General features: G+C 40.5%; 1 protein-coding gene across 2 annotated transcripts in view; it reads left to right on the top strand.

Moving 5' to 3' along the window:
• The first annotated feature begins 250 nt into the window (after nt 1-250).
• WDR70 (WD repeat domain 70) overlaps nt 251-22,282 on the top strand; it is a 280,280-nt gene continuing 258,248 nt past the window's right edge. For both annotated transcript variants that reach the window (XM_010853759.1, XM_010853760.1), the window contains exons 1-5: nt 251-358; nt 465-524; nt 5,181-5,264; nt 12,501-12,621; nt 17,111-17,306. In XM_010853759.1, the coding sequence (XP_010852061.1) occupies nt 334-358; nt 465-524; nt 5,181-5,264; nt 12,501-12,621; nt 17,111-17,306 (486 nt within the window). In that variant the 5' untranslated portion in view covers nt 251-333. The remainder of the gene's footprint in view (nt 359-464; nt 525-5,180; nt 5,265-12,500; nt 12,622-17,110; nt 17,307-22,282) is intronic.

Raw genomic sequence — 22,282 nt, 5'->3', positions numbered from 1 at the left:
TCGGACACGACTTCACTTTCACTTTAGAATTCTGAGGATTAAGTGCCACTTGGTCGGTAAATGCATTTTAGGAAGTAAAAAGAGTTCATAGAAACCCCCGATAATCCCTTTATAACGGGTTTAATTGGACACCCGGCTCTGTGGCGCCTATACCTCGCCAGCCCGCTAGGGCGGCGCAGCCCAGGGAGGCCTGTGTCCCTCCGCGCAAGGCGCCTCTCTTGGCCTTGGCGGCGACGCTGACGCTTGAAGGCGTTACTTCCTGCCCGGTTTGCCGGGTCTTCGGCAGCTGTTTTGTGCTGCGGTTGTTGCTGGTTTCTTGGAGGGCGGCCGAGCATGGAGCGCCCGGGGCCCAGCGATGGTGGGTTCAGTGAGGCGAGCACCTGTAGGATGGGCCGGGCAGGGCGGGCGGCGCTGGTTTCGCCCTCTGACAAGGCCTTTTCCCTTTTCTCTTTCTCAAATGACAGGCTCAGACGCCTCGGGACCAGACCCGCAGCTGGCGGTCACCATGGGCTTCACGGGGTTCGGTGAGTGACTGCCCTAGACATGGTCTCCTTTTGCAGAGGTTTTAAGAGTCGCAGGTTGGGAGAGACATCCGAGCTGTCCCTTGTGTTCCGACGTTCCGCTGTGCCTAGTCCTCTTTATTAATACTTTTAGCTCTAGTGTGGGTATCTTGCAATTTCAACTCACACTCTTCCCCATCTGTTTTCTAACTCCTCTCTGTCTCCTGAGACCAGCCCAGGTGACACTTTTTACGGGACGGTTAGTGAAAAAAAAGATTGCTGCCTGACCCACGAGGTGGAAGGTGTTGGTTAATGGAGAGAGTTGTTTCTCTGCGTCCTGAGGATAAGAGCCAGCCACTGATTTTGGTCTGTAATAAGATGGCCCTTTTGGCATCAAGTGGGCTATTAAGTGATGTTATAATAGTTAAATCTCTTATTTTGTTGAAGTATTGGTGGTTTGGTCGCAAAGTCCTGTCTGGCTCTTGTGACACCATGGGCTGTAGGCCACCAGCCTCCTCTGTTCATGGGATTCTCCAGACAAGAGTACTGGAGTGGGTTGCCATTTCCTTTTCCAGGGGATCTTCCCAACCCAGGGATGGAACCCAGGTCTCCTGCATTGCAGGCAGATTCTTTACCAATTGAGCTAAGGGGAAATATAGTTGATTTATAATGTCATGTTAATTTCAGATGTACAGCGCAGTGATTCATTTACACACACACATACATATTAATATATTCTTTTCCCTTATAAGGTATTGGAAACTGTTGAATATAGTTCCCTGTGCTATACAGTGGGTCTTTGTAGGTTAGTCTTCTTTCCTACTCCGAAGTCTTCACTTTGGAGTCTCTTGTTTGTTCGTTCATACATTCATGTATTTGGTTAATGTCTTGAACGACATATTTATTATCTCCTAGGAGGTCATGTCTACAAAAGTGCTGTATGCTTCTGTAATATTCAGTTCAGTGCAGTCAGTCGTGTCTGACTCTTTTCGACCCCATGGACTGCAGCATGCCAGGCCTCCATGTCCATCACCAACTCCTGGAGTTTACTCAAACTCACGTCCATTGAGTTGGGGATGCCATCCAGCCATCTTATTCTGTCATCACCTTTTCCTCCTGCCTTCAATCTTTCCCAGCATCAGGGTCTTTTCAAATGAGTAAGTTTTCACATCAGGTGGCCAAAGTATTGGAGTTTCAGCTTCAGCATCAGTCCTTCCAGTGAATATTCAGGACTGGTTTCCTTTAGAATGGACTGGTTGGATCTCCTTGCAGTCCAAGGGACTCTCAAGAGTCTTCTCCAGCACCACAGTTCAGAAGCATCAATTCTTTGGCACTCAGCTTACATGACTATTGGAAAAACCATGGCTTTGACTGGATGGGCCTTTGTTGGCAAAGTAATGTCTCTGCTTTTTAATACGATGTCTAGGTTTGTCATAACTTTTCTTCCAAGGTGTAAGTGTCTTTTAATTTCATGGCTGCAATCACCATCTGCAGTGATTTTGGAGCCCCCCCAAAATAAAGTCTGTCACTGTTTCTACTGTTTCACCATCTATTTGTCATGAAGTAATGGGACCAGATGCCATGATCTTAGTTTTCTGAATGTTGAATTTTAAGCCAACTTTTTCACTTTGATTAGGAGGCTCTTTAGTTGTTTGATTTCTTCCATCAGGGTTATGTCATCTGCATATCTGAGGTTACTGATATTTCTCCCAGCAATCTTGATACCAGCTTGTGCTTCATCCAGTCCAGCATTTCTCATGATGTACTCTGCATGTAAGTTAAATAAGCAGGGTAACAACATACAGTCTTGATGTACTTCTTTCCCTATTTGGAACCAGTCTGTTGTTCCATATCCAGTTCTAACTGTTGCTTCCTAACCTGCATACAGATTTCTCAAGAGGCAGATCAGGTGGTCTGGTATTCCCATCTCTTGAAGAATTTGCCATAGTTTGGTGTGGTCCACATAGTCAAAGGCTTTGGCATAGTCAATAAAGCAGAAATAGATGTTTTTCTGGAACTCTTGGTTTTTCAATGATCCAGCGGATGTTGGTAATTTGATTTCTGGTTCGTCTGCCTTTTCGTTTAAAACCAGCTTGAACATCTGGAAGTTCTCGGTTCACATACTGTTGAAGCCTGGCTTGGAGAATTTTGAGCATAACTTTACTAGCATGTGAGATGAGTGCAATTGTGCGGTAGTTTGAACATTCTTTGGCATTGCCTTTCTTTGGGATTGGAATGAAAACTGACCTTTTCCAGTCCTGTGGCCACTGCTGAGTTTTCTAAATTTGCTGACATATTGAGTGGAACACTTTCACAGCATCATCTTTTAGGATTTGAAATAGCTCAGCTGGAATTCCATCACCTCCACTGTTGCTGCTGCTGCTGCTAAGTCGCTTCAGTCATGTCTGACTCTATGCGACCCCATAGACGGAAGCCCACCAGGCTCCCCTGTCCCTGGGATTCTCCAGGCAAGAACACTGGAGTGGGTTACCATTTCCTTCTACAATGCATGAAAGTGAAAAGTGAAAGGGAAGTCGCTCAGTCGTGTCCGACTGTTAGCGACCCCGTGGACTACAGCCCACCAGGCTCCTCCATCCATGGGATTTTCCAGGGAACAGTACTGGAGTGGGGTGCCATTGCCTTCTCCATCACCTCTACTAGCTTTGTTCATAGTGATGCTTCCTAAGGCCCACTTGAGTTCTCATTCCAGGATGTCTGGCTCTAAGTGAGTGATCTTACCACTGTGATTATCTGGGTTGTGATGATGCTTTTTGTATAGTTTTTCTGTGTGTTTTTGCCACCTCTTCTTAATATCTTCTGCTTCTGTTAGGTCCATACCATTTCTGTCTTTTATTGTGCCCATCTCTGCATGAAATGTAGTATTACGTACTTATTTTTGTACACAGTATCATGTTACTTATTTTTGTTGCATTTCCTTTTAATAGCTTTCTCCCTAATATAAATAACCCAATAAATGAGAAGGAAGAAAGTAAAATCATTCATAATTTCATGAGCTAAAAATCAAGGCATAAAAATTTGTTTGATTTCCAGTTTTTTTCTGTTGTGTATTAATAACATTAAGATCATATGTATGTATGTACAATTTTATTCTTAATTATATGGAATTTGTTTAATTCTTAATATTTTGAGGATTTTTCCATTTTATAAAAATGCTCTTCCAAAGCATGTCTTCTGATGGGTTGAATAGTAGATAGAAGTACTATAATGTGTAACATTTTAAGGTTTCTCTCACATAGTTCTTTTATCAGTAATACTAAAATAAACATTTTTATAAATAATTCTTTTATCTCCTTTTGTAAAAGAAGTTTTATGTATACTTCCATAGGGTAGATTTCTACAGGAGGGACTACTTTGATAAAATATATAGGTATTAAAAAGTAACAAAAAATTGAGTATATAGCTTTTAAAACTTCTTTGTATTTGTTGTCATAATGCTCTTCAGAAAGGTGGTTTCAGTTTATATCAATCAGTAGTGTATAAGAAACGGAGAAGGCAATGGCACCCGCTTCCAGTATTCTTGCCTGGAAAATCCCATGGACGGAGGAGCCTGGTGGGCTGCAGTCCATGGGGTCGCTAGAGTTGGACACGACTGAGCGACTTCCCTTTCACTTTTCACTTTCATGCATTGGAAAAGGAAATGGCATGTTCTTGCCTGGAGAATCCCAGGGACGGGGGAGCCTGGTGGGCTGCCGTCTATGGGGTCGACAGAGTTGGACACGACTGAAGCGACTTAGCAGCAGCAGCAGTGTGTAAGGAAAGCATTTTTACCACATTCTAACTAACACAGAATAGGTATTAGTACTGAGAAAAAAAAAAAAAAAACTAGTAAAATCAAATATAACATTGCTTCCAAGCAGATCCAGGTCATCAGAATGTCAGTTCTGGTGGTTTTAGGATTGAGACCCCTGTTTGCTTACTGGCTTTCAAGTGGGAGTTTCTTACCTCTTTCTGATACCTGCATTGCTTGTCTTCTTGCCCCTTTCATCTTCCAATGCACTGCGATCCATCTCAAGTCTCTCTGACTTCTGCCATATCTATTCTGCATCTATTCTACATTTTCTTGTAAGACCTTCTATGATTAGACTGGGCTTGCCAGGATAATCTCTCAGTCTTTGAGTCTATAACCTTAATTAATGTACATAGTCCCTGTAAATGTAATGTATTCACAGGTTTCAGGAATTACGATATGAACATTCTCTATTCTGCCTAGTACCCCATGTTGAAGTTTCAAAGAGTGGAGTCTAGATAAATTACAGGAGGATGAGAAAGTTGGCTGGTTAATGTTATTTAGTGATGAGATTGTAATTAAATTTCCCTGGGGAGTTGGAACTTCCCTGGTGATCCAGTGGCTAAGACTCTGAGCTCCCAATACAGGGGGCCTGGGTTGGATCCCTGGTCAGGGCACTAGATCCTGCATGTTGCAACTAAACATCCAGAGTGCCACAGCTAAGATCCAGTGCAGCCAAATAAATGATAAATATTTAAAAAAAAATTCCCTGGGCAGTAAACGTTTTCTTCATTGATATTTTATGGTTATTTGGTAGCTGTGCTATAAATTAGATAGACTTTAAGTGGTTATTAATACATCAGTATGTAAGTATTGAACATTGGCCAACTTAGTTCAAGAAACTCACAGTCTGCTACTTATTCCTGTTTTAGGAAAAAAAGCTCGCACATTTGATTTGGAAGCAATGTTTGAACAAACTCGAAGAACAGCAGTGGAAAGAAGTCGGAAAACACTGGGTAAGAAGTTCAGTTACTTGCTTTCTTATTTGTGTAGATACAGTATCCAATTTACACAAGTGTGTTACCAGTTGTAAAATTATAAGACTGAAAAAAAAATTTTAAATTGTTAAAAGTTCACATGTGCTGGTTCCTTTGGAAGCAGTTTTTTTTTTTTAGTCTCATTTTTTAAATATGATAAAAGTTGTATGTAAGTAGGGTAAGAGGGTCTGAGTTCTAAAACCTGTCAGAAGTGTGAGCTATGAACCAACAAGGATTCAAAATTAATTTATAAGAATCAGAATAGGGACTTCCTTGGTGGCCCAGTGGTGGGGAATCCACCTTGCAATGCAAGGGCTGCAGGTTCAGTCCCTGGTCTGGGAAGATTGCACATGTTTCAGGGCAGTTAAACCCTTGAGCCACAACTAAGACCTAATGCAGCCAAATAAATAAATATTAAAAAAGAATCAGAATAGTGGTTTCTTTTCTTCTTCACCCTCTATCTGATTCTCATTTCGTTTTTTCTTTCCTGCTTACAGTGGAACCAGTATTTGGAAGGCTGAGCGAGAGGTGGCTCTCAGAGTTGTGTACACCACTGATCGTTGACCCAGACAGTATAGAAAATTGAGCTATCCAGTGAATGGGGCTGGCGCTGTTGAATCCCTGCATTCATGAGTTGTCTCAGACATTTAATGAAGGCCTTAACTTCCAGACTGTCGTTTGATGCCAGGTGGTTGGCAGTTCTAGCTACTACCTCAGGATCTTTGGAGCTGACTGTCTCCTCTACTGCTTTCTTTAGATCTGATTCAGATCATTCTTCTACTAGAGAAGGGATAGATGTAAACTGATAGAGCAGAAGGCACTCGGAACCAGAGACAGGACTCCTGGAAGAATTTAAGTGAATGTTGCTCCAGTACTTATCATTGTTTTAAAATGATAAATTATATAGCAGTAATATCTCACATTTGAGAAGTGAGCATGATTTTTGGAATTTGGAAGAATAATAGTTTTTGATTTGTGTGTGTGTGTTTGTGGTAAAAAGACAGGTATCTACATATAATGTGTATTGTTTAAAAAAGCTTCAACTATTACCTGAAGTTTCAATTACATACGAAGTATAAGAATGAACTCCCGTATTCCTGTCACACAGATTTAACTATTGTATGGCCAGTGTTATTTCCATTTACTTCTCCTTTCAGATTGCTTTGACAAAAATCCTGGATACATTACTTCACCCATAAATATTTTTGTATGTCTTTAAGTGATAAGGATTTTGAAAAATCTTAACTAGAATCCTATTACTATACCTAAAAATATTAAATAATTTAGTATCATCAAACAACATGTAGAGACATGCTCTCTGTAGCATATGTACAAATGTATTTCGCACTTCATCATTGAACGTTTCAGTGAACCTTTGTACTGTTCCAGTTTAGCTCTCCAGCGTGTGATACCAAATGCTTTGAATAGTGATTGTCGTATTTCCCTACCTCAGTTTTATAGTCCGCATTATCATGCCTCGAAAGATAGGTTCTCAGTATTTATTTATGCAGATTGAATTGAATTTAAAACTGCAATATTGTCTTTAAAAAAATAAATCCTGCATCTTTGGAGAATGTGTGTGTGTTTCTTCTGGCCACGCTGAATGGCATGCAGGATGTTCGTTTCCTGACCAGGAATTGAATCCCTCATCACTGCATTGGGAGCTCGGAGTCTTAACCACTGGACCACCAGGGAAGCCCCTGGAGAATTTTTTTAAATGGCTTGATGATTGTAAAGAGTTTGAAATTTGAAGTTGGAGGACCCAGCTTTAAGGGTTAGACCCATATTCTACTAGATGAATAACATCGGATGGATCTTCAAATTTCAGATCCTTAATTTCCCCATCTGTTTGTTGACAATGATAAGGTCTCCTTTATTTATTATAAGGTCCCTTAAGGTTTCTTGAAGGGATTAAGATGTTGGGCATGGTACTTTTTAAACAGTAATGTTGTAAATATCACTTTTAATTCCTATCATTTTTTTAGTAAAATATGCATTCATGTAGCACTTAGGTGGAATTCAAATATTAGAGTTCTAAAATTTTGAAAAATTATCTCAGGGCCTTGTTTTCCTATTGTTATTTGTGGATGAATTAAATGGGTTGAACTTTCTTGACTTCATGTTACATTCTTGGGCTTAGATTCCTGTTTCTACCCTTGCATCTAAATATAAGAAGCCAAAGTTTTCCTTTTCTTAAAAGTTAACAAATTCTGATATGGGCCTTAATGATAGGTATTGGAGTCGTCTTGAACTTTGACATCAGACTTGAGGAAAATAAGAACTTTTGGTCCCTTCTAATGGCAGATTTAACTGTGTATGCAGATGTGAAGTTTTGGTTTTTAAGTGCTCTAATGGAAAGGATGAATTATACTATAAAGCCTGAGTAAAATACGTGTTACCAAAAATGTTAGAAAATAGTGTGACAAATTGTTTTTGAAGTATTTTTTATGTTTATGAAAGCTGTTAGTAGGTTTTGGACATGTGAAAGACATAGACTCTTTTAGAACTAATATACTGTGAGGACATAGATGGGGAAGAAAATGTCTTTTATTCAAATGCGTATTTTGAGTGTGGCCATGGTTTCAATGGATTATGAACCTTCTGTTACCTGACTGGAAAAAAGTTCCTTGAGAAGATATTGAGATAGGATTTTAAGATGATTTCAATGGATGATTTAATTATCTTGGAAAGAATAATTGTCCCAGAGGTTTTAGAAATTAGAAAAGCTTAAAATTTTTTTTTACCTTGAAATTGTCTTCCTACTTAGCTAAATCCTACCTTATCCTTTAAGGCCTCACCTCATATTTTACCTTTTCTAGGTATTCAAAACTCTTCTGGACGTAATTGTTCCCTACATTTTTTAAATAATACTTTATTATAAATTTATTTTAGTATTGTTCATGTCTTGATAACCTTGTTTTTCATATTTATACTTAGAGTAGCTTAACGCAGAACTTGATATATAGTAGTTACATCTCTAAATAGTTAATAAAGAATTGTAACTAATGTCAGATAATCCTGATCTTATTTTTTTATTTGTAGTCATTTTTACACTAAACATTTAAAATTAAATATAATTTTTCATGAAATCGGGAGCCTACTGAATCGTTTTAGAATGGCAGAAACATTTAGCAAGTGGGTTCCCTGGTGGCCCAGATGGTGAGGAGTCTGCCTGCAATGGGTGAGACCCAGGTTCCATCCCTGGGTCGGGAAGTGGCAACCCATTCCAGTATTCTTACCTGGAGAATCCCCTCGGACAGAGGAGCCTGGTGGGCTACAGTTCATGGGGTCACAAAGAGTTGGATGCAACTGAGCAACTAGAAAAAAAGAATATGATTAAAACATCATTCTAGCTTGTTTCTATTAGTTTGATTTCCTTTGCATGTTATTTTAACACTCATTTCTTCCTGTAATGCTTATGATATAATGAAAGTGAGATTTTTCAGCTGCTAAATTACATTCATGTGAATCTGCAATTTGTGCGAATCAGCCCAGTGGGGACATGGTAGTTTTAGATAGTTTGCTGTTATCCTGGATGAATTGCATACAGCTGGGATGCTTTTGCAGAATGGCTCTCCAAAACTATTAGCTACCTGAGAGTAGAGAGATACCAATAAATTGAGATACTTAAAATAATAAAATAAGGTGTTGGGGAGTAAGTTAATTCACTTTTGCCAATAGAACATACAGAGCATCTTTACAGTATTTACAGAATACATGGATTCCTGTTCGTTTTACAGTGTACAGTGAGCTTGGTCCTACTCTTGGTAAAATACACAAAAATGATCCCCTTGGTCAGGGAGCTGCAGTTTATTGAATTAGTCTCATTTTGGTTTGTCCTTAGTAGACAGTGAGTAAAAAAATACTTTTTTTCCTCACAAATGTCTTTGCTTTTTTTTTTTTTTCTTCTCGTTTTAATGAAGCAGCAGGTGATGACAGGAACCCCTCAGGGTAGAAAATCTTTACTATTGTAAAAAATGAAAAAGTTAAATTTTAAATTAAAAAGTTAGAGACTTCCTTTGTGGTCCAGTGGTTAAGACTCATTGCTTCCAATGGAGGGGGTACAGGTTCGATCCCTAGCCAGGGAACTAAGATCATGCATGCTGCCCAATATGGCTAAAAAATAAATAAAATTAGAACATCTAAATTAAAAAGATAATTCACCTGGATGGGGCAAGTAGTTTGGAACATTCATCCACTGGGGAGGAACTCTAGATAGGTGGGTGGGTCATAGTTTCCAAATAGTCTGGGGACAGGTAAGCAAATAAAGGGCTGTACTTTATGGCCCTTTGGGGAGAGAGGCAGGGTCACTGCTTTATAAAGTGGGTGGTACTCATTGGATAATTTTACAGGCTTCAGAAGGTCTGGTTACATCAAGGAAAGAAAAATTGTGGAGCCTCAGTTGACTACTTTGCTCTAACTGTAGCTGTTACTTCTCTGCTTTGGATTCCTAAACTATTAAGTGAAGATAGTAGTATTTACTTCAGCTGTATTGGATATAGTTGAAATTTGCTAAGATAGTAGTATTTACTTCAGCTGTATTGGATATAGTTGAAATTTGCTAAAATAGTAGAACTTAATTGTTCTTACCAAAAAAAAAAAAAAGAAACATGGGATAAATATGTGGGGTGATGGTTGTGATCATTGACTCCATGGGAAGAATTCTTTTTCAGGGTGTATTTGTACCAAATTATCACATTGTACACTTTACCTATCTTACAGTTTTGTCAATTATACCCCATTCAAGCTGAAGTAAAAAAGTTTCTGCTTCAGGGATTGTTAGAAAGATTGTTGTTGTTGTCGTTCAGTTGCGTAGTCGTGTCCAACTCTTTGCGACCCCATGGACTGCAGCACACCAGGCTTCTCTGTCCTTCACCATCTCCTGGAGTTTGCTCAAGTTCATGTCCATCGAGTCGGTGATGGAGTCCTGATGCCATCCAGCCATCTTGTTCTGTGTTGTCCCCTTCTCCTCCTGCCTTCAATCTTTGCCAGCCTCAGGGTCTTTACCAGTGAGTCAGCTCTTTGCATCAGGTGGCCAAAGTACTAGAGCTTCAACTTCAGCATCAGTCCTTCCAATGAATATTCAGGGTTGATTTCCTTTAGGATTAACTGATTTGATCTCCTTGCAGTACAAGGGATTCTCAAGAGTCTTCTCCAACACCACAGTTCTAAAGTATGAATTCTTTGACACTCAGCCTTCTTGATAGTCCAACTCTCACATCCATGCATGGCTTCTGGAAAAACCATAGCTTTAACTATTCAGACCTTTGTTGGCAAAGTGATGTCTCTGCTTTTTAATACGATGTAGGTTTGTCATAGCTTTCCTTCAAGGAGCAAGCATCTTTAATTTCATGACTGCAGTCACCGCCTGCAGTGATTTTGGAGCCACGAAAATAAAGTCTGTCACTGTTTTCATTCCAAAGAAGTCATAGGAGACCTAATAAAAATTGGCTTAAATAAGAAAAGTTTAGTATCACACCATGACAAGAGCTCTGGAATGGGACTCTTATATCTTCTGAATCCTGATATAAAGGACTTAAAGATTTTTCCCCTTTTTTCTGCTTTGGCAGCTATAGAGTGTTGTCTTATCCTAAGCCCACTGTCCTCATGACTCAAAATTTTGTTAACATACAGATGATCACATCCACAGGCTGAAAGACTTTTGTGTAACTCTTCAGGAGTAAGAGAACCTTTCTCAAATGTACCTCTAGCTGACTTCCTCTCATATGTTATTAGCTGGTATTAGTGTGGTACATCAGTTGCAAAAACAGCCCTTGCAGGTTCACTATGGTTCACTTGAAGTCAAACTTTACTTCTTCTAGACAGGAAGGGACCCAGGATCAGGAGAATTGTGGTTTCCTTTGCAAGGAAAAAGGGAGAAGTGGCTGCTAATAGGTGACTAATGATGTGTGCCTTAGGGTTGATTCCTGATCCGTGTCAGAACTGCCCCTAAGACCTGAGTCTGCAGTCCACAAGTGTGGCCTCCCCGCCTTACTCCCCAGCCTCTCTCAGCTTCCCCGCCCTCCCTCACCCTGGAGGGTACAGAGGGAATTATTGGGGAGGCAGGATGAAGGTACGAGCCCAGCAGGCTCACTCTTAAATTTGGGCATTATCCTTCTCTTACTGTTTTCAACCTCCCCAGCATCAGAGTGCAGAACTGTTAACTCCTGACCCACCTCAGCCCAGAGGAGAGCACAAAAAAATTAATGTGACTGTGCCTTACATCTTCCTGGAGAGTTTTTTAATCTTCCATGTTTGAAATGAATGACTAGTTTTTGATGCTTGCTGCCTATTTCCTAGTTACGCACCCTGTCTATCCTAGCAACAAAAGACCCTAAATAGTGCAGCATTCCAGTAAGTCCCCTTTGATATTGCTTAACTTTGAGTGTATTATTCTTCACTATTAAATTTTTTAAAAAGTGTTAAAGATTATCTCAGGTTATTGAGGATGGTAGCAATCAAGAACAAGCCTTATTCGTATAATTAATTTCCTTCCTATGTTCCCTCCAGTTGCTGAATGAAATTATCAGAGGAGAAAGATTAGATTTCCTTGGATAAATTTGTTTTGTCTTTCCAAGGTAAAAACTCTGGAAACTTGATGTAACTCAGTTTTTCTCATAATTTTGGTGTCAAGTCTCTGGCCAAAAATCCAGTTTGGAAAAGTCAGAAAAGAAGGGAGTGCTGAATTTATAGTTTAAAATATTTAAAAGTGAGGTTACCTAAAATCTTATGTTTGAACACTTTCTTGTCACTTGCCACATCTTTTTACATACTGCACTCGTGGTTCATATACTCTTCACATGGTAATTTTGCTTAGCTTGTCTGTTAATATTTTCCCAGATTTGTATATTTTCTATATATATATAGAAAAAAAAAATATATATATATATTTTTTGGCCACTCCATGTGGCTTGCAGGATCTTAGTTCCCCAACAAGGGATTAAACTTGGGCCAACGCAGTGAAAACACCAAGTCCTAACCATGGGACAACAAGGAATTCCCTTCTATCATTATTCTTATTGGCTGTATTTTTTACTATGTTGATATACAATAAATTCAGTGGTTTTCTCATTGTTGGGCATTTAGAGTGATAGTCTTTTGCTATTACTGGTAACACTTCTGTGTTATATCTTTTGTAATTTTGTTAGTTTTCAACATTTTAAATAATAAATTTTGAAGTCTAACTGTTGAAAAAAATTATTATGATCTTTTCAGAAGCAAGAGAAAGAGAGGAAGAAATGAACAGAGAGAAAGAATTAAGAAGGCAAAATGAAGATCTTGAACCGACATCTTCAGGCTCGAATGTGGCCAGAGCTTGCTCTAAATCATCTTCCAGGTGCTTGTCTTCACTGCCATTTTCTAAGTGTTAGTAACACAATTTAGGCAGAGTTCCTCATACTAAAAAGCTTGCATGATTTCTCCCATTTCAAGCAGTTGTAGATTTCTAGGACCACAACAAAGTCCTTTGTCACATTGTGAATCAATCAAATTTTTCTAAAGTATTCCAGATGTAGCATTAAAATCTATGCCTTTTGACTGCAGAGTATAACTGTGTAAAGTTGGAAAGATTGACAAGTTGGTTATTTTTTTCATGTTCATTTTGTCGTTCACATCTTTTGTCCCTTTCCCCAAACTCCGTATTCATGATAACTTTTTTTGATAGGATCCTTTATAACTGAGAAAGAATTTAAACAGTGGCACATTGTAAAGTTTACTGAGTGATAGGAGAAAGCAGCCATTAAAATTAAAATTACCTTAAAGTGAAATTTAATACTATATAACATAATTACTGAGAACTTCAAGCAGTATAAATAGGTATCAGATCAGATCAGTCGCTCAGTCGTGTCCAACTCTTTGTGACCCCATGAATTGCAGCACGCCAGGCCTCCCTGTCCATCACCAACTCCTGGAGTTCACTCAGACTCACGTCCATCGAGTCAGTGATGCCATCCAGCCATCTCATCCTCTGTCGTCCCCTTCTCCTCATGCCCCCAATCCCTCCCAGCATCAGAGTCTTTTGCAATGAGTCAACTCTTCACATGAGGTGGCCAGAGCACTGGAGTTTCAGCTTTAGCATCATTCCTTCCAAAGAAATCCCAGGGCTGATCTCCTTCAGAATGGACTGGTTGGATCTCCTTGCAGTCCAAGGGACTCTCAAGAGTCTTCTCCAACACCACAGTTCAAAAGCATCAATTCTTCGGCACTCAGCCTTCTTCACAGTCCAACTCTCACATCCATACATGACCACTGGAAAAACCATAGGCTTGACTAGACGAACCTTTGTTGGCAAAGTAATGTCTCTCCTTTTGAATATGCTATCTAGGTTGGTCATAACTTTCCTTCCAAGGAGTAAGCAAGCGTCTTTTAATTTCATGGCTGCAGTCACCATCTGCAGTGATTTTGGAGCCCATAAAAATAAACTCTGACACTGTTTCCCCATCTATTTCCCATGAAGTGGTGGGACTGGATGCCATGATCTTAGTTTTCTGAATGTTGAGCTTTAAGCCAACTTTTTCACTCTCCAGTTTCACTTTCATCAAGAGGCTCCAAATCTGGGTGGAATAATACAAGAATTCTGTTGTTGAGGTATGTTTTAAATTGTCAAATTGGTTATATAGACTGTTTTTTGAGAATTCACTCTTTGGTTGCTCTGGGCCTTCGTTGCTGTGTGCGGGCTTTCTCCAGGTGCAGTGAGCAGGGGCTGCTCTCTGGTTGCGGTGTGTGGGCTTCTCATTACAGTGGCTCCCTTGTGGCAGGGCACAGGCTCTAGGTTTGGGGCTCAGTAGTTGGGGTGCACAGGCTTAGTTGCCCCAAAGCATGTGGGATCTTCCCAGACCAGGGATCAAATTTTGTCTCCTGCATTGGTGGGCAGATTCTTAACCACTGAACTGTCAGGGAAGCCCAGCGTTTTACGTTTCTCTTTATCCTGTACTTTTTTCCAGCTTTCTCTGTGTCCAGCACAAAATCTTGCTTATGGCAGATGTTCCATATATTTCTTTAGTTGGCTAATTAAGGGGAGAAAAGAAAGGAAGATGCTGCTGTACTAGTTTGTAATGGCCCTCATCACAAACTAGCACAGACTGGATGGCTGAAACAACAGAAGTTTTTTCCCCCACAGTTCGAGAGGCTAGAAGTCCAGGATCAACATGAAGGTGGGGTTCACTGGCTTCTCTTCTTGGCTTGTAGATGGCCGTCTTCTCCCTATTTTTTCACGTTGTCTTCTGCCTAAGTTTTGTTCAAGTTTTCTCTTTTTATAAGGACATCAGTTATAATAGGGCCCGTCCCTACAGACGTCATTTAGCTTAATCATTTCTCTGAAGCTCTGTCTTTAAATGTAGTCATACTCTGAGGTACTGCGAGTTAGGGCTTCAATATATGAATATTTTGAGGACATAATTCAGCCTGTAATAAAAACTGTTTGTAGTACTGGTGCCAGAAAAGGCCCCACAGCCCAGCCAAAAGCTGATCATTTCAGCCTGTGTTCCCAAGAGCAGCATGGGGGCACCGAGCTCAAAAGAGAAAAACAATGAGGCAGAGAGAGAGGGGTGGAGAGAGAGAGTGAAAGCCAGTGAAGAACACCTGTCATCTCATAGGAAAACTGCTTAGAAATCTCTTTTGCCCTACTTTCTGATTAGTGGGTAAGGTTGGTGAGACAACTGGGGACTTGGGAAACAAAATAGTAAGGTAAATCTTTTTACATCTGTAACCAAGGAGTCAGTACTGTGTTATATGGAAATCCTTGGTGACTCAGTGGTAAAAAACCCTCATGCAATGTACGAGACTGGGGTTTGGTCCCTGGGTCGGGAAGATCCCCTGGAGAAGGAAATAGCAACACACCCCAGTATTCTTGCCTGGGAAATGCCATGGACAGAGGAGCCTGGTGAGCTACAGTCCATGGGGTCACAAGAGTCAGATACGACTTAGTGAATAAACCACCAGTACAAGCACGTGGGATCTTAATTCCCTGACGATCGATTGAACCTGTGCCCTTTCTGCAGTGGAAGCATAGAGTCTTAACCACTAGACTGGCAGGGAAGTTCCTTTTCAGTTGTTATTGATATCAAGCATCATTTAGCTGATAGAGCACATCAGGGAACACAACAGACTTGAAATTCCTGCCTTCATGGAACTTATATAGTGAAGATACTTCATTAGATGGCAAAGACACTTTGACTCCTGTAAAATTATTTGATAGATTAATTGTTAAAATTGCAATTCTCAATCTTCTGGGAAGGGGTAGGCAGTAGGGGGATGGTGGATGGTGGTTGCTACAGAATGTGTAGAGGTGTTTGATAAAGACTTTAATGAGAGTATATAATAGTCCCTGTTGGATTCCCTGTGGCTCAGACTGTGAAGAATCTGACTGCAATGCAGAAGACTCAGGTTCGATCCCTGGGTCAGGAATATCCCCTGGAGAAGGGAATGGCAACCCACTCTAGTATTCTTGCCTGGAGAATCCCATGGACAGAGAAGCGGTGGGCTACAGTCCATGGGGTTGCAAAGAATCTGACACGACTGAGTGACTGACACTTTCACCTCATTTATGACAGTCCTCTGATGTGTTGTTGGAGAAGGAAATGGCAACCCACTCCAGTATTCTTGCCTGAAGAATCCCAGAGACGGAGGAGCCTGGTGGGCTGCCATCTATGGGGTCGCAAAGAGTCAGACACGACTGACGCAACTTAGCAGCAGCAGCAGCAGCTGATGTATTGGGTTGAAAAATAGTTGAGATTCAATAGGATACTGCCTAGAATAAGGTATCTTTTACAGTCCAAGGAAGCTACATTTAACAATTTTAGCAACTCAGCATACTTGGATTAGCACTGAGAAATAATTTGTATTTCAGACAATGTATTGAAACCTTTTGCGGTAATACTCATTTCTTACTTTATTTGCTCCTGTGACAGGGATTGTATTCACACACAGTGAATAGAGGCGTTGGTTCTCTCTGTGGTTTTCTTTGTTACGGTGTAGTATTCTGTAGTTTTTCTTCCACAGTTGTTCTGCTGGTTCATGAGGATTATCTGATGGGCCTCTAACATACAATTGCTCTGAGTTTTTGTCTTTGACTTTTAACTGTATTTAGATAGGATAGATAAGAGAAGTTTTTTACTTTCTTAAAATTAAATGGTATTTGAAGGCAGTTCTTGAGAAACACATGGTAATCCTGAATGTGCATCTCCTAGCATTAGAACTTTGAAACATCTGAAGCAGAAAGGGAAAGAGCTGAAAGGAGAAATAGGCATGTTTGCATTTAGTGTGAGATATCAGTGTTCATGTCTGTGACTGATGGACAGTGAGCTATGAGTCAGCAAGGAGAGAAAGGACCTTAAGGATGCCTTCACCCAATACCTTTGATTGACGTCTACAGAACACTCAGCTCGACAATGGGAATTCTTATTTTTTTCAAGTTTACATAAAATATGCAAGACTGACCATATCGTGGACCATAATATACAACTCACAAAATTTCAAAGAAAAAACTCATACAAAACATGTCCTCAAACAATAATAGATGAAAGAATATCACTCTGCCTGAAAAAAATGAATATGTTTGAAAAATATAATCAAAATTTTTTTGTTTATTTTTTAATCATACAATTAACAATTAAAATGTGTTTTTTGACATTACTTAAGAAAGAAATATATATTTAATTCAAAAGATAAATATTTGAGCCACACAATGTTTGGATTACAAATTTAAAAATATTTAAAAAAACTCAGTGTTAAAAGGAAAAACAGAGCTTCCTGAGAAATCAATACTCTCTCCAGAGTATGTTCTTTTTTGCAGCAAAGGCAATGAGTTTCTGTTTCTGTATTTTCAGGGATACAAGTAGCAGTGAAAGTGACGAGAGTTCTGACTCTTCTGATGATGAATTAATTGGCCCCCCTTTACCCCTTAAAATGGTGGAAGAACCAGTTAATCCTATGGAGGAAGGTGTTCTTGGTCCTTTACCTCCACCTCTTGCAGAAGATGTGGAAGAAGAAGATGATGATGATGGTGATTCAGAAGAGGAGGAAGTAAGTATTTCAGTGGTAATTTAAGAAATTGCTTATACGTGGAATCTTAAAAAATGGGACAAACGAACTTATTTGAAAAACAGAAATAGAGTCACAGATGTAGAAAACAAACTTAGGGTTACCGAGGGGGAAAGGTTGGGGAGGGATAAATTGGGAGATTGGGATTGACATATGCAAACTACTATATATAAAATTGATAACTAATAAGAACCTACTGTATAGCACAGGGAACTCTGCTTAGTACTCTGTAATGATTTATATACTCATGTTCCCTCATATCTCAGTTGGTAAAGAATCTTCCTGCAATGCAGGAGACCTGGGTTTGATTCCTGAGTTGGTAAGATTCCCCTGGAGACAGGAAAAAAATCTTCAATAGAAACCAAGTTTTCTGGCATGTTGGTTGTGGAGTTCTAGCCTTCAGAACTGTGAGAAAATAACTTTCTGATCTTTAAGCCACCCAGTCTATGGTGTTTTGTTATGGTGGCCTCAGCTGACTAATGCAGGTTCGTGTGGCTGACAATGGGCTGAGGAAGAGAGAACAGAAAAGTCAGACGGGTGTTTTGAGGAGAAATGATGTTGCCATAGTGAGGCCCTAAACGTGTGCAAGTACATGATATCATGGGCTTCCCTGGTGGCGCAGTTGGTAAAGAATTTGCCTGCTGTTTCAGGAGACGTAAAAGACATAGGTTCAACCCTTGGGTCAGGAAGATTCCCTGGAGTAGGCACTGGCAACCTACTCCAGTGTTCTTGCCTAGAAAATTCCATGGACAGTGGAGCCTGGCAGGCTACAGTCCATGGGGTCACAAAGAGTTGGACATGATTGAGCATGCATATACAGTTGATATTGTGGTGAAATTGTCATGTGATTTATGTGTAGCTGAGTTTTCTTACTAGAGGGAAATGGAAAGATGAGGCTAATGAGATCAGATCCAGAGAAGAAATACAGCAGTCCCCCCTTATTCAGGGGGGATATGTTTCAAGACCCCAGTAGATTTCTGAAACTGTGGATGGTACCTAACCTTATGTATGCTGTGTTTTTCCTATACATGCATACCTATAATAAAGTTTAATTTATAAATTAGGTACATTGAGAGACTAACAACAGTAACTTAGAACATATATATCAATATATTGTAATAAAAGTTACTGGCATACTTTGGAGATAAATGCTGGTTGGATTCCAGACCACCATAATGAAGCAAATGTTGCAATACAGCAGGTTACAAGAACTTCTTGGTTTCCCAGTGAAGATAAAAGTATGTTTGCACTATAGTCTGTTAAGTGTGCAGTGCAGCATTATATTTAAAAGAAAACAAGGTACATATGTTAATTTAAAAATACATTATTGCTAAAAACCCTTAACTACTGTCTGAGCCTTCAGTGAATTGTAATCTCTTTACTGGTGGAGGGTTTGAAATATTGTGAAATTTACCAAAACATGATACGGAGACATGAATTGAGAAAATGTATTGGAAAAATTGTGCCAATAGACTTGTTCCAAGCAGAGCTGACACAAAATCTTCAATTTTTAAAAACTCAATAAAGGACATTAATACAAGGTATGCCTGTATGTGAATGTGGTCTTTCCTTCTCTCCCAAAATATGCTATTGTGCAGATACAATGTTTTTTTCCATCTTAACTAAGCATTTTTCATGCACTATGGCTATAACTTGGCGTTTGAGGCACGACAGCAAAACTAGCATGAGTTTCTTTTGGTTTCTTCACAGTTTCACAGATAGATTGGTTCTTACTGTAGATCTTAGCAACCTCCACATACTGTTTTTTTTCCTTTCCTTATCAAGTTGAGTACTTTTTAACTTTTCACCCGTTGTAGGAAGCGGGACCCCCTCTAAGGCCTCCAGAGTGGGTTCTTGTCTAACACTCAGAAAAGAATTATCTGAGGAAGACATGTGCTGACAAAGCAAGAGACTTTATTGGAAAGGGCGCCCAGGCGGAGAGCATCTGGGAGAACTGCTCTGCCTGGTGTCTCCCAGTCTCGGTTTTATGGTGATGGGATTAGTTTCCGGGTTGTCTTTGGCTAATCAGTCTGACTCGTCCTTCCTGGTTGGCATACTCATTGCTCAGCCAAGACGGATGCCAGCAAGAAGGGTTTGGGGACATGGTCAGAAACATGGCGTCTCCCTTTGACCTTTCCCAGACTCTTCTGGTTGTTGGTGGCTTATTAGTTCAGTGTTCCTTACTAGGACCTTCTATCATAAAATAACTCACACAAATGGTTGCTATGGTGCCTGGCCAGGGTGGGCAGTTTCAGTCAGTGTGCTTCTCCTAAGACTCCCCTGAGAGACTTCATACAGAAGATACTTCTTGGGAATTGGGGCAGAGGTCTCTTTCTTCTGTAACTTCTTTCTGCTGTGCATGGGCGTAGTCCTGCCTAGCAGAGCAGAAGTCTCTCTCTACTTGATCTAAGCTGAGGTATTACATATCTGAAAGCAGCTTCCACCCTTGTAGTAACATCAGTTTGGTTTGGAACTCTTGGAGCCTCCTGGAGATAAACTTTGTAAGGAGTTGGAGTATACAAGGGCCAAATAGGAGGCCTTTAATAAGATAAGTGATCGCTGGACCCAGAAACGGCAGGAGCCAAGAAGGGAAAGGAGAACTCCATACACCTGTTGAACTCAAATCCCAGATCTTTGTTGCCTGTTCCAAGCAAGCACTTTATAGCTTCTCTTTGGCATATGCAAATTGCCAGCATCCCTCTTGCACTTTGGGGCCATTATTAAGTAAAATGAGAATTACTTGAACACAAACAGTGATACCTTGACAGACGACTAAAGTGACTGATGGTAGGATATGTCCTACAAAGGAATGGTGTACTTGCTGGGCAGGAAGGAACAGGATAGCTTGAGATTTTGTCTTGTTGCTCAGGAAGGCATACAATTTAAAACTCACAAATTGTTTGTTTCTGGAACTTTCCATCTAATAGTATTTTCATACCAAGGGGAACTGAAATTGAGGAAAACAAAAACCAAGGATAAAAGGGAATGCCTGTACTTTCTGAAGGATGTGGAATTTGAACGAGCCTTGTAGAGGGTAACGTTTTGATGGGTGAGGTGGGAGGAGCCCACCTCCAATCTAGGAAGAGTGAATGTTTGAAACAAGGGCACAGGGCACAGGATTAGATTCGGGAAGATGGGAAAGTCAACTTGTCTAGAATATAGTGTTAGTGAAGACGGAACCTTTAACTTGGTTCCGTTACTCACATATGTGAGTAAACCCAAAGTGGAACTTTATGTGAGTAAAGTTGGAACTGATATGTGAGTAAACCCAAAGTGCAGCTAGGCAGAGAAGGGAAAACATGCTTGGGTCTGGGTCTCAGAAGCCTGATTGGAAGCTTTAGTTTCTCATGGCTGTAACTGAAGTGTATCAGGAGACTGAATGACAGCTTTCTGTTTTTTTTTGTAAGATTATGTATTGGTTCTTTTTGGTAGTAAAACTTTTTATGGTGTGCCTTTCCTCTTGTAAACGTAGTAAACAGAAAATGCTGATTGAATAACGTGTGGGTCACAGCAAGGCTGTTGGTGATTTGTGCCAGTACAGCTTCAGTTTTAAAGTATGCACTGTCTGATAATGGTGGCTCAGACAGTAAAGCGTCTGCCTGCAATGCAGGAGACCTGGGTTCGGTTCCTGGGTCTGGAATATCCCTGGAGAAGGAAATGGCATCCACTCCAGCACTCTTGCCTGGAAAATCCCATGGATGGAGGAGCTTGATAGGCTGTAGTCCATGCTGTCGCGAAGAGTCAGATACGACTCAGCGACTTCACTTTCACTTTTCACTTTCATGCATTGGAGAAGGAAATGGCATCCACTCCAGCACTCTTGCCTGGAAAATCCCATGGATGGAGGAGCTTGATAGGCTACAGTCCATGGGGTCGCAGAGTTGGACACGACTGAGCAACTTCATAGCTAAGTCAGTAAAGCCAGTAAAGAATCTGCCTGCAATGCAGGATACCCAGGTTCGATCCTTGGGTCAGAAAGATCCTCTAGAGAACGAAATGGCAACCCACTGCAGTATTCTTGCCTGGAAAATTCCATGGACAGAGGAGCCTGGTGGGCTACAATCCATGGGGTTGCAAAAGTCAGACTTGACTTAGTGACTAAACCACCAGCAGTTGATAATGGAGTACTTGTTAGCATTGTGAATGGATTAAGTCTGAAGCTTTAGATTGGAGATAAAATAAAAGTGGGAGGTTTCTTGTTTCCATTTCTCCTATTTTTCTTTGCAATATATATCACAACCAACATTTTAAAGACTAAGACAGAGATGGTAGGTGAAGCAGATAGCTTGGATATTTGGAAACATTGTGAATGTGGCTTTGCAGTGGCCTTCCTAGATTCAGGTAAATTATATTGGTCTTGAATTGAGGTCTTCGGTTTTCAGACATAATGAGTGGCAACCTCAGTCTCTTTTTTAAGTTCTGAGTGACAACAAAGTTTTATACTGTATTATATTTGATAAGTGGGTTATTGGCAGCCTTCTAGATCAAGCAATAGTAATGGCACCCCACTCCAGTACTCTTGCCTGGAAAATCCCATGGACGGAGGAGCCTGGAAGGCTGCAGTCCATGGGGTCGCTGAGGGTCGGACACGACTGAGCGACTTCACTTTCACTTTTCACTTTCATGCATTGGAGAAGGAAATGGCAACCCACTCCAGTGTTCTTGCCTGGAGAATCCCAGGGACAGGGGAGCCTGGTGGGCTGCCGTCTATGGGGTTGCACAGAGTCAGACACAACTGAAGTGACTCAGCAGCAGCAGGCAAAGGAAATCTACTGAATACTGTCTCGACTATGAATGTTATTGTGGGATTTAGACAGACAAATTCGGAGAAGGCAATGGCACCCCACTCCAGTACTCTTGCCTGGAAAATCCCATGGATGGAGGAGCCTGCAGTCCATGGGGTCACTGAGGGTTGGACACGACTGAGCGACTTCACTTTCACTTTTCACTTTCATGCA

The sequence above is a fragment of the Bison bison genome, unplaced genomic scaffold (assembly GCF_000754665.1).
Source record: "Bison bison bison isolate TAMUID 2011002044 unplaced genomic scaffold, Bison_UMD1.0 scf7180017864331, whole genome shotgun sequence".
In the NCBI taxonomy this organism is placed as follows: domain Eukaryota; kingdom Metazoa; phylum Chordata; class Mammalia; order Artiodactyla; family Bovidae; genus Bison; species Bison bison.
Note: the sequence above shows the minus strand (reverse complement) of the source record. Positions and strands in the feature narration are given on the sequence as shown.